Source organism: Penaeus monodon, chromosome 10 (assembly GCF_015228065.2).
Source record: "Penaeus monodon isolate SGIC_2016 chromosome 10, NSTDA_Pmon_1, whole genome shotgun sequence".
NCBI lineage: Eukaryota > Metazoa > Arthropoda > Malacostraca > Decapoda > Penaeidae > Penaeus > Penaeus monodon.
In genome coordinates, this window is record NC_051395.1 from 50,034,113 (window position 1) to 50,046,612 (window position 12,500).

The 12,500-nt window shown below is 45.7% G+C and overlaps 1 protein-coding gene across 1 annotated transcript in view; it reads left to right on the plus strand.

Moving 5' to 3' along the window:
• The window catches only part of LOC119577685 (dual specificity protein phosphatase 22-like), a 62,921-nt gene that overhangs the window by 50,039 nt on the left and 382 nt on the right, over window positions 1-12,500 (plus strand). The window contains exons 3-5 of the mRNA XM_037925242.1: window positions 3,683-3,807; window positions 10,273-10,444; window positions 11,601-11,750. Of these exons, the coding sequence (XP_037781170.1) occupies window positions 3,683-3,807; window positions 10,273-10,444; window positions 11,601-11,750 (447 nt within the window). The remainder of the gene's footprint in view (window positions 1-3,682; window positions 3,808-10,272; window positions 10,445-11,600; window positions 11,751-12,500) is intronic.

Genomic DNA, 12,500 nt, shown 5'->3' on the forward strand with positions numbered 1-12,500 from the left:
TTTTCCCTTTCCTCTTCCCCCTTCTTTTTCCCCTTTCCCCTTTTTCCTCTTTTCTCTTCTCTCTCCTCCCCCCCTTCTTCTCTTTTTCTCTTTTTTCCCTCTCCTCTCTCTTCTCTTTCTCTCTCTCTCTCTCTCTCTCTCTCTCTCTCTCTCTACCTCTACCTCTACCTCTTTATCTGTTCATTCGTCTACTTGCTTATCTACTTCTATTCCTGTCTCACTTTATTCGTCGATGTTGATGACAATGATTTTGAAGCTTTAGAAAATGTCTCTTTTGGAAACGGTTCTTTGGAATCGAACGCGAATCCTGGGAATCGAACGGGTGTGACTTTATGGAACGACATGCCTTGGGGCTGTTGTTATATATAGATATTTTTTGTATTAATTTCTTGTTGGTTTTATGTTTTTTTTTTTTACTCTGGTTTTGTGTTGTTGTTGTTGTTTTCAGCTTTATTATCTTGGTATTTAAGTAGTTTTTTCAAAACTTGTAGGGTAAGTGTGCGCGAATAAGGTTCTGGAGTAAATTTTTACCACCATTTATCTTGTGATTTATTTGATATCCTTCGTCTTTTTTTTTTTTTTTTTTTGAGCTTCTTGTGATTTCTTTACCATCTCCAGACTCCGTAAATTCCAAGAAGCAGACCTTTAGACAAAGGTTCCAAACTCTAGCTGATCCCTGCCGTTTCTGACGTGAGGTTATATCCAGAGGCAGACCTTTCGCCATGCAGTTGTCAGGGGGTAAGCGTAGAAAGCTGTTTTGGTCGTCGATGTTTGTGGAGATCGCTTGTCCGTCGCTGTTTTGTTTCTGCTGTGGTCGTGGATCTGAAATTTCTGTCTAGAGCTCCTGGTTTCTCTTCTGTTTATTGTCTGTGGCTCTGTTTACGAATGAGTATTTTGTATGTCGAGTTTGCAAAGAAAGCCTGTGTCGTGTGTAGATGAGACGCACCTTTAGACAAAGTTGAGAAAAATGTCTTTGTTGTCGTTACGGCTCGAAACATGTTGACGGTAAGGAATTTTTGCTGGGTGTTGCTAGTTGTGCTGTAATCCTTCAGGAAATTTGTTGGCACTAATTCACTGTTTTGTAACGTGATTTTGAGGCAATGTAGTGTCCAGTGTCTTTATCATAGAAGCTTATGTCAACTCCAAACACGTTTAGGTGTCCGCGGACTTATCATAGGAGAGTGTACGAAATCTTCCGTTGCTCACTTCACCCTCATTTGCGGCAATTAAACATTTACAGGATGCAGAATAAACTCTTACAAGGACACGGTTCATACTTACCAAGAGTAGGTCAACATTATTAGTCCCAATTCGCTCCTATTTGCTACAGCTGACTCTTCTTAACTACAACTCACTCTCAACAGCGATTCTTCATGCATGCTGACTACAACTTACTCTGGCCAATTGCAGTTCTCTCTTCGTAACTATAGTCCATTTTAACAGATTGTTGTTCACACTTACACGTTCCATTTTGCTTTTATTGGCTGCAGGACAAATGTAGGCTGTGAGGCAGATGTTTAGGAGAAGAGTGGTGTTAATGTCGAGTGAGCTTTTAGTCTGTTGTTTTGTTCATGTAATGCAGTAAGCATGAGTGTCTTTGGTCTTAAGTCTCTCTTTCTTTCCTGTCTTTCTCTCTCTCTTTCCCTTGACTCCTCTCTTTCTCTTTCCGTTTTCCCTTCTCTTTTTCCTTCCTTTTCTCTTTCTCTGCCTCTCTCTCTCTCTCTCTCTCTCTCTCATTCTCTTCTCTCTCTCTCTCTCTTCTCCTCTCTCTCTCTCTCTCTCTCTCTCTCTCTCTCTCTCTCTCTCTCTCTCTCTCTCTCTCTCTCTCTCTCTCTCTCTCTCTCCCTCCCTCTCCCCCCGCCCTCTCCTACAAAGAGATGAAGAACTATCAGTGTTACAGCCATGATGCCTTCATTACATAAGATTTTTCATACACAAAATACAAACAGTAATTTGCTACACATCGGTCCATTTGAGCCGTGACTGAAAGCCGAGCAGTAACTGTCAGTCAAACCTGTCTTCCCTGACACAATTATATACAGTTGGATGGGGGATGTATAATCTACACACACACATGCACGCACACACACATACACGTGTATGTGTGTGTGTGTGTGTGTGTGTGTGTGTGTGTGTGTGTGTGTGTGTGTGTATGTATGCATGTATGTATATGTGTATGTATGTGAGTACGCTTCTAATTAGGTAAACAGACACATAGATCTATTCATTCATCTATCTGTCAATCTCTCTCTCCATCAAACCATTCATTCTTCCTTCCTTCCTTCCTCCCTCTCTCCCTTCCTTCCTTCCTTCCTTCCTTCCTTCCTCCTTCCTCCTCCTCCTCCTTCCATCCATTCATCCATCCATCCATCCTCCATCCATCCATCACATCCATCCTTCCTTCCCTCCTTCCTTCCCTCCTTCCTTCCCTCCTTCCTTCCTTCCTTCCTTCCTTCCATCCATCCTTCCTTCCTTCCTTCCTTCCTTCCTTCCTTCCTTCCTTCCTTCCTTCCTTCCTTCCTTCCTTCCTTCCTTCCTTCCTTCCTTCCTTCCTTCCATCCATCCATCCATCCATCCACCCACCCAAAACCCACCCACCCACCTACCCATCTATCTATCTATTCGTCTACCAGCTCGTCTGTCTACACACTCACACACACACACACACACACACACACACACACACACACACACACACACACACACACACACACATACACACACACATACAAACACACACACACACACACACACACGTATTTAATATTGCGAGCCAGGAGGGCAGGACATGGCCCGGTCAAACACACTGGCCGGCAGAGAGGGGAGGAGGGAGGAGGGAGGGAGTAGGAGGGGAGGGCCAGCGTTCGAACAGTGATGGCCACGTGAGGGAAAGAGGGAGGGGGAGAGGGAAGGAGAGGGAGGGGGAGAGGGAGAGGAAGAAGAAAGAGGAAGAGAGAGAAGGAGAGAAAGGGAGAGAAGGAAGGAGAGAGAGGGAGAGTGGGAAGGAGAGAGAGGGAGAGGAAGAAGAGGGAGGGAGAGAGGGAGGGAGAGGAAGGAGAGGAGGGAAGGAGAGAGAGTGAGGGAAGGAAGCAGGAGAGAGGAGAGGAAGGAGAGGAGAGAGGGAGAGGGTAGAGGAGGGCCGGAAAGAAGGGAGGGAGAGAGGGAGTGAGTGAGTGAGAGAGAGAGAGAGACAGACAGACAGACAGACAGACAGACAGACAGACAGACAGACAGACAGACAGACAGACAGACAGAGAGGTTTGGAATTGGAATTTATAAACGTTTGCCGGAAAGTGTCGGCGAAATATATAGGGATTGTATGCTAATATGTGGACCGTTGTGTTGGCAAAAGCGCGCGCGCACACGTGCACACAAACACACGCACACTCGCACATGACACACACACACACACAAACAAACACACACAAACACAACACACACACACACACACACACACACACACACACACACACACACACACACACACACACACACACACACACACACACACACACAACAAACACAACAAACAAACACACGACACACTCACAAAACAAACAAACAACACACACACTTATCACACAGCATCTACACCACCGCCACGCCCGCCCGCCTCTGCCCCGCCATTCCCGAGAGCTGACGCAATAACCCGAATCCTCCTCGTATTTTTTTTTCTTTCCAGGACAAGGAGTACCTGTGCATTCTGGCCTCCGACTCCCCGGGGCAGAACCTGACGCAGTACTTCCCCGCCTGCAACGACTTCATTCACACGGCCAGGCTCAAGGGCGGCTCCGTCCTCATCCACTGGTGGGTCATAGGGCGAGGGGTGAGGGTGGGGGAGGGGGGGGTCATAGGGTGAGGGGGTGGGGGGAGGGATGGGGGTGAAGGGGGAGGGCGGCTCCGTCCTCATCCACTGGTGGGTCATAGGGTGAGGGGTGAGGGTGGGGGGTGGGGGGGAGGGGTGGGGGTTAAGGGGGAGGGGTGAGGAGGGGGGGGGGAATGGGGAAGGGGAGCGGTTAAGTGTTTGGGGGGGGGTATTGTGTGTGTGTGTGTGTGTGTGTGTGTGTGTGTGTGTGTGTGTGTGTGTGTGTGTGTGTGTGTGTGTGTGTGTGTGCATGCACATATGTTTTAACATATGTGTGTATGTATGTATTCTTGTACATGTGTGTATGTATGTATGTATGTATGCACACATGCCTTTATATATATAACAGTAAAAAGCAAACAAACAAAAACAAATAAGCTTATTCGAGGCAACTCATTCAAAATTCCAATTTACCGACGCGTATGTTGCTTTTTTTTCCCCCTTGCAATAAGCGCTGGATTGTTTTATGATTCCAAAAATAGCCGTCCTATCGCTTTACCCGGGAATTTGTCTCCGTCTATCTCAAGGGCTTTTAACTGACTGGAATTGGAGATAGGGAGGGAGGGAGGGAGGGAGGGAGGGAGGGAGGAGGGGAAGGAGAGAGGAGGGAGAGAAGGAGGAGGGAGGGAGGGAAGGGAGGGAGGGAAGGAGGGAGGGAGGGAGGGAAGGAGGGAGGGAGGAGGGAAGGAGGGAGGGAGGAGAAGGAGGGAGGGAGGGAGGGAAGGAGGGAGGGAGGGAGGGAAGGAAATATAGAGAGTGAGATAGATTGAGAGAAAGAGACTGAGAGTCTCTCTCTCTCAGTCTTTAGAGAGATAGATGGACGGACGGACGGACAAACGTCGTCCTCCCTCACACTATGTTCCTCCTCCTTCTTCTCCTTTTCCCTTCTCCCCTCCCTCCTCTCTCTCTCCTCTTTCCTCTCTCTTCCCCCTCCTCTCCCCCCTCGCTCTTCCTCACTCCCTCCCCCCCTCCTTCTTCCCCTCCCTCTCTCTCCCCTCCCTCACCCCTCTTCCTTCATCCTCTCTCCCTCTCCCTTCACTCCTCCCTTCTCTCCCTCTCCCCTCACTCTTCCCTCCTCCCTCCTCCCTCTTCCCTCTCCCACACATCGTTCCCTCCCTCTCCCCTCTCTCCTCTCCCCTCCCTCCTCCCCCTTCCCCTCACTTTTCGCTCTCTCCCTTTTTCCCTCTCTTTCTCCCTTTTTTCCTCCCTTTCCCTCCCCATCCCCTCACCTGCTCTTTCCCCTTTCTTCCTCCCTCTCGTTCACTGCTCCCTTTCCTCCTCCCTTTCCTCCTCCCTCTCGTTCACTTCTCCCTGGCCACTCTCTGCTCCTCTTCTTCCCTTTCCCCTCTCCCTCAATCCTTCCCCCTCCCTCTCCTCCATTTTCTCGCTCACCTCTCCCCTTCCTCATCCCTCTCCTCCCTCTCCCCACTCATCTCCTCTCTTCCCTCCCCCTCTTCCCTCTCCCCCCCTCTTCCGCTCCCCTCTGCCCCTCTCCCCCTCCTCTTCCCTCTCTCCCCTCCTTCTCTTTTCTCTCCTCTTCCCTCTTCTTTGCTTTTTCCTTCCTCCCTGCTCACCCCCCCCTTCTCTTCCCTCTCCCCTCTCCTCCCTTTCCTCTTCCTCTTTTCTCACCCCCCTTTTCCTCATTCTTCTCCCCCTCTCCCCTTCCTTCTCTCTCTCTCACCCTTTCCTCTCCTCTTTCTCCACTTCCGCTCACTTCTCCCCACCCTTCCTTTTCCTTCCCCTTCCCCTTCCCTCTCGCCCTTCCCCCTCCCCCTCCTCCCCTTCCTCTCCCCCTCCCACCTCTCCCCTTCCCCCCCTCTCCCCCTCCCCTCCTCCCCCTCCTCCCCCTCCCTTTCCCCCTCAGTCATGATGGGACACAATCCCAGTTGCAGTTTTAAGCGTTTTTATTGGTGGTTGACGAACCCAAGACACGAGGGTTGAGTGGCGTAGTGTGTCGGTCGTGTCATTTCCGAATTGACACCTGACACTTTCTGGTCCAGTCTTCCTTCCCCTTTGTAATTAGATGAATAATTCCATAGGCAACCCTTGGTTCTGTTGAGTCAGCTCTGTAAAAGTACGTAAATCTCCTTTGTAAGTATGTAAGTCTTCTTTGTAAGTACGTAAGTCTTCTTTGTAAGTACTTAAGTCTTCTTTGTAAGTACATAAGTAAGTCTTCCTTGTAGTAAATAATTCTTACTCTATTCAGAGTGAGTTGATTCGTAAGTCTTCTCTCTAGTAAGTAAGTCTTTCCCTTTGAGAGTAAGTGAGTCGTCCTCATGGCAAGTAAGTAGGTTAGTAGATTAGATTGAATTAGTCTCCCCTTTTGGGAAATCTTCTCCGTAAGTCTTTTCTACTTTTAGTCAGTGGGTCTTCGTCGCAAAGATCGCGTAAGTCAGAAAGTAAGTAAGATCAATATCTCTACCGGAAGTTATGTGTTTCCGGTGGGTTCGTCTCTTCAGATCTTCCCTCCTTCATCTCAAGGAGAAAAAAAAAGAAGAAAAAAATAATCATCTTTCTGCATCCTCTCCCCAAACCTTACTCTCTCACTCTCCTCCATCTCCCTTTGTCTCTCCATCTCCCTTTCCTCTCTGTCTGTCTGTCTGTCTGTCTGTCTGTCTGTCTGTCTCTTTCTCTCTCTCTCTCTCTCTCTTCTCTCTTCTCTCTTCTCTCTCTCTCTCTCTCTCTCTCTCTCTCTCCTCTCTCTCTCTCCTCTCTCTCTCTCTCTCTCTCTTCTCTCTCTTCTCTCTCTCTCTCTCTCTCTTTTCCTCTTCTCTTTTCTTTCTTCTTCTCTTCTCTCTTCTCTCTTCTCTCTCTGCTCTGTCTGTCTCTGTCCTCTCTCTCTCTCTCTTCTATTTCTTCTCTCTCCTCTTCTCCATCTCCTCCATTCCCCTTCTCCCATCTTCTTTACCTCTCTCTTCGATACCTCCTTTGCACTCGGTATCATTTTATCTATGCCCCCTTCACACGCCGTCACCTGGGACGGGGGGGGGATCATATATTGTGGATGTTTTTGTTATGTCTTTGTGATTTTGTGTATCTGTGTGGTTGTATAGTATGTATATTATATTATATATATTTATTATATATTATATATATATGATTATATTATATTTATATATATATATATATATCTATATAATATATTATTATTATTATATATATATATATCTATTATATATATATATATATATAATATCATATAATGTATGGATACTAATAAATATAATATCTATCAGATAAAAATATAGTAATATGTTCTATAATAATAATAATAATATATAATATATTTATATTATATTATATCTTATCTATTTCTATTATTAGTCTTTTTTCTTCTTTATTTATTTATTTCTTTTTTTTTTTATTTTATATATATATCTCCTCCTATCTTATTCTTATTCTTCTCTATCCATCTTTATCTATCATATTATCTTACAAAAAAAGAAAACTTAGACATTTCTTATCCCACAATATATTTTTTTCTTTCTTTCTTTCTTTTCTATTTTCGCTCTTTTTTCTTCTTTCTTTCTTTTTTTTCTTTTTTTTCTTTTTTTGTTCTTTTCCCTCCCTTCCCTCTCCCTTCCCTCGTTCCCTCCCTTTCTTCCTTCTCTTCCCTTCCCTCCCCTATATCCATTTTCTCCCTCCCTCCCCTCTCTCCTTCCTTTCCCTCTCTCCCTCCCTCCCTTCCCTCCCTCCGTCCCTCCCTCCTTCCCCCCTCCCTCCCTCCCTCCCTCATCTCCCCCCTTCCCTCTCCACCTTCCCTCCCTCCCTCATCTCCCCTCTTCCCTCCCTCCCTCCCTCTCTCCTTCCCTCCCTCATCTGCCTTCCCTCCATTTCCTTCCCTTTGTCCATTTTCTCCCTCCCCTCCCTCCCTCCCTCATCTCCCTTCCCTCCATTTTCTCCCTCCCCTCCCTCCCTCCCCTCCCTCAAGCAGCTTCCTTGTGACCGCCATAAAAGCATCTTGACGCGACGCAGCAATTGCATCTTAAATGGAATGTTTACGTGCATTATACTGTGCAACCTCGTCAAGTTGAATTTGGCAAGGCGATAAGGGCGCTTATCCATGCGGTTTTACGGGCGTTTTGGCCCTTATGCCATTCCTCTCGCGAACAGCCGCTGCAGTTTGATTTTTTTTGTGTTCTTTTTTGTTTGTTTTGACTTCTTTCGTTTATTATTATTATCATTATTATTATTGTTATTATTATTATTGTTATTACTATTATTATTATTACTAGTAGTAGTAGTAGTAGTAGTAGTAGTATCATTATTATTATTATTATTATTATTATTATTATTATTATTATTATTATTATTATTATTATTGTTATTATTATCATCATCATCATCATCATCATCATCATCATCATCATCATCATCATCATCATCATCATCATCATCATCATCATCATCATCATCATCATCATCATCATCATCATCATCATCATCATCATCATCATCATCATCATCATCATCATCATCATTATTGTTATCACTATTATTATTATGCCATATTTTCATTCTTGTTATTATTTGTATTTTCTTCTTTTTCTTCCTTTTGGTCCAAGAAATTTGTTAAAATTAAGAAGAACAAAACGAGGCTGACACTTGCTGACGTTGCTTGTCATACTCCTTCCTTCTCTGGTCTTCTCTGTCATTCCCTCCTTCCCCTCCTCTCCCCTCTCTTCCTCTCTCCCCTCTCTCCCTCTCTCCCCTCTCTCCTCTCTTCCCCTTTTCCCCTCCTCTCCTCTCTCCCCTCTCTCCCTCCTCCCCCTCTCTCCTCTCTTCCCCTTTTCCCCTCTCTTCCCTTTCATCCTTTGTCTCCTTTCATATTTTCTCTTCCTCTCTCCGTCTCTCCCCTTCTCTTGCATCTCTCCCCTCTCCCCCTCTTTCTCCTTTCATCCTTTCTCATCGTCTCCTTCCTCTCTCTCTCTCTCTCTCTCTCTCTCTCTCTCTCTCTCTCTCTCTCTCCTCTCTCCTCTTTCCCCTCTTCTCTCTCTCTCTCTCTTCTCCTCTCTCTCCTCCTTCTCTCTCCTCCTCCTCTTTCTTCTCTTCCTCCTTTCTCTCCTTACTCTTTATCGCCGTGGTCTCTTTCTCTCTCTTATCGCGTTGTCTCTTCTTCTTTATCGCGTGTGTCTCTTTCTTCTCTTTATCGCGTGTGTCTCTTTCTTCTCTTTATCGCGTGTGTCTCTTTCTTTTCTTTATCGCGTGTGTCTCTTTCTTTTCTTTATCCTGTTTATCTTCTACCTTACTCCGTTTCTTCTACTTCTCTTATCTTCTTCTTTTTTCCCCTTTATTTTCCCTCATCTTACTTCTTTCCATGCTTATTTTCCCCTTCCCTTTATCTTTTCCCATTCTGCATATTTCCTCTCCTTTCAACGTCCTTTCTTTCTTTTCCTTTATCTTTACATTTCCCTTTTCTCTTTTTGTGTAATTGAGGGAGAGGGAAGGAGGGAAGGGCAGAAGGATAAAGAGAGAGAGAGAGAGAGAGAGAGAGAGAGAGAGAGAGAGAGAGAGAGGGAGAGAGAGAGAGAGAGAGAGAGAGAGAGAGAGAGAGAGAGAGAGAGAGAGAGAGAGAGAGAGAGAGAGAGAGAAAGAAAGACAATGAGAAAGAGAGAGAGAGAGAGAGCGAGAGCGAGAGAGAGGGGGAGAGGGAGAGGGAGAGGAAGTGAGAGAGAGAGAGAGAAAGAGAAAGGAAGAGAAACAGAGAGATAGCGAGAGCAAGAGAGAGAGAGAGAATAATTACTGTGGTTATAGAAATATCTTATTACAAAGCCGCAGACATCATGATAAGTTTTGATCATATAATTTTCATGAAGTTACATTATTGTACAGAGCGTGTGAATGGGTATGTATATACTTATGAATATATAATGCTTATCACTCATTACATAAAGCTTATATTTTTTCTTTCCATCTTTTAACTGTTATTTATTGTTATTATGGTTGTTGTAGTTGTCAATAATAATAATAATAATAATAATAATAATAATAATAATAACAATAATAATAATAATAATAATATAATAACAATAATATTAATAATAATAATAATTATTATTATTATTATTGTTATTATTATTATTGTTGTTATTATTATTGTTGTTATTATCATTATTATTGTTATGATGATGATGATTTATGTTACTTATTAAAATTATCATTATTATTATTATTATTATTATTATTATCATTATTATTATTATTGTTATTATCATTATTATAATTATTATCATTATTACCTTTATTACTACTCCTCGTAACAAATGATCACCGAATAACGTTTACGACCTTTCCCCTTCCCCCTTCCCCTTCCCCCTCCCTTCCCCCACTCCTCCCCCCTTTCCCCCCCTTCCCCCACTCCTCCCCCCCTTCCCCCACTCCTTCACCCCCCCTTCCCCCCTTCACAGTCTGGCCGGCATGTCTCGGTCGGTGACGGTGGCTGTCGTGTACGTCATGTGCGTTACGTCACTCAGCTGGAGGGATTCCCTGAAGGCCGTGCGAGGGGCCAGGAACGTCGCCAACCCCAACGTAGGATTCCTCAAGCAGCTGCAGGACTTCGAGACGGACCGCATGAATGATGTGAGTTCTGGGAGGGGAGGGGTTTGGGGGAGGAGGGAGGGGAGGGAGGGAGGGAGAGGGGTTTGGGGTAGGAGAGGGGAGGGAGGGATTGGGGTAGGAGAGGAGGGAGGGTTTGGGGAGGAGGGAGGGAAGAGGTAGGAGGAGGGAGGAAGGAGTGGGGAGGGGGAAGGAAGGGGAGGAGAAGGAGGGAGGAGGAGGAGGAGGAGGAGGAGGAAAAGGAGGAAGGAGAGGGGAGGAGGAGGAGGAGGAGGAGAAGAGAGGAAGGAAGGGGGGGAGAAGGGAGGAGGGAGGAAAGGGAGGAAAGAGAGGAGGGACGGCGCAGGAAAGATGGGCAGGGTATCTATTTTTCATTATTATTATTATTATTATTATTTATTTATTTTATTTTTTCCAGGTTCCAGGTTCTTTAAATACCAAACGTGCAGGTTTTCAAATGAATCTTTTTTTTCTACTACATTTCTTCTTTCCACACGAGAAAAATAGGCTGAAACGAAAAAAAAAAAATTGGGGGAATTTTTAGGCCTATCATCCTGCTGTTTTGTTGAAAGTTTTATTACTGTTTTGTTCCAAGTATTGACTTTAATTCCTACTTGAGGCCTATACTTATATTTTTCTTACCTCCTCCCCTCACCCCTTCCCCTCCCCTTGCATTTCCCTTGTCCCCTTACATTTGCTTTGCTCTCCCCTTCTCGCTCTTCCCCCGTTTCTCTTTGTCCCTTTCCTCCCTTCCCCTCTCCCCCCTTTCATCCTCCCTTTCCCCCTCCACCCTTCACTCCCCCTTTTCCTTCCACCCTTACCCCTCCCCCTTTCCCCTCCAATCTTCACTCTTTCCTCTTTCTCCTTTTCCCTTTGTCCTTTTTTCTCTTCCTCTTTTCCCCCTCCACCCTTCACTCCCCCGTTTCCCTCCACCTTTACTCCTTCCCTCCCTTCTCCCTCCTCCTTACCCCTTCCCTCCCTTCCCCTGTCCTCCCTTCATCCCCTCCCTTCCCCCTAATCCTTACCCCTTCCCCCTCTTCCCTCCCTTCCCCCCTCCTTCCTCCTCCCTCTCCCTTCCTTCCCTTCCCCTTTCCCTCCTCCTTACCCCTTCTTCCTTCCCTTCCCCCTTCCCCCCTTCTTCCCCCCTGACCCCCTCTCTCTCTCTCTCTCTCACTTGCAGGAGCGGCGTCGCCTCAAGGCCAAGTACCCGAGCATGAAACTGGAGGAGGAGGACGAGCAGATGGCCAAGCAGCTCCTGGCCTCCTACTACCACTCCCTCAGCGTCGGGAGTGTCGAAGCAACTGTCCTGGCGACTCCGACTCCACCGGAGGTGAGGCTCTGGGGCGGAGGGAGCTGAGGAGGCGCAGGGGAGGGACGCGGCGGAGGGGACGCAGGAGGAGGGGACGCAGGCAGAGGCACAGGAGGAAAAAAAAAATTAAAACGTGGAGGGACACGCAGGAAGGGCGAGGCGAAAGGGGGACGTAAGGGAGGGGGTTCACTTGAGGGAACGGCATCAGAAAGCAGGAGGGGATAGAAGAGGGGAGGGAGAGCACACAAAGGAACAGCAGCGATTATGAAATAAAGGGATGTGAAGAAAGAGTGGACGGCGGATAACGGTGTGTGTTCGGTCGAGTTTTGCTACTGAGAATAGCGCACTGGGAGAGAGAGAGAGAGAGAGAGAGAGAGAGAGAAAGAGAAAAAGAGAGAGACTGAGAGAAAGAGATAGATTGAGAGAGAGATTGAGAAAGAGAGAGATTGGGAGAGAGAGAGAGAGAGGGAGAGAAACAGAAAGAAAGAAATAGAAAAGAGAGAGAGAGAGAGAGAGAGAGAGAGAGAGAGAGAGAGAGAGAGATGAATTACATATTCCTAATCTATAAACTTGATATAACTTTTGTAATTAAAGACAAGAAAGGAACTGAATGATGAATTCCCAGATAAAAAGATATAACATTTTCCTTTAAAACACACGAGCTTTAAGAAATACTTAACGGATTTAATATAAAAAAAGAGTACATAATAATGATAACAATGTTAAGAATAATGTTGATATTAATAATGATTATGATTATGATAGCAATGT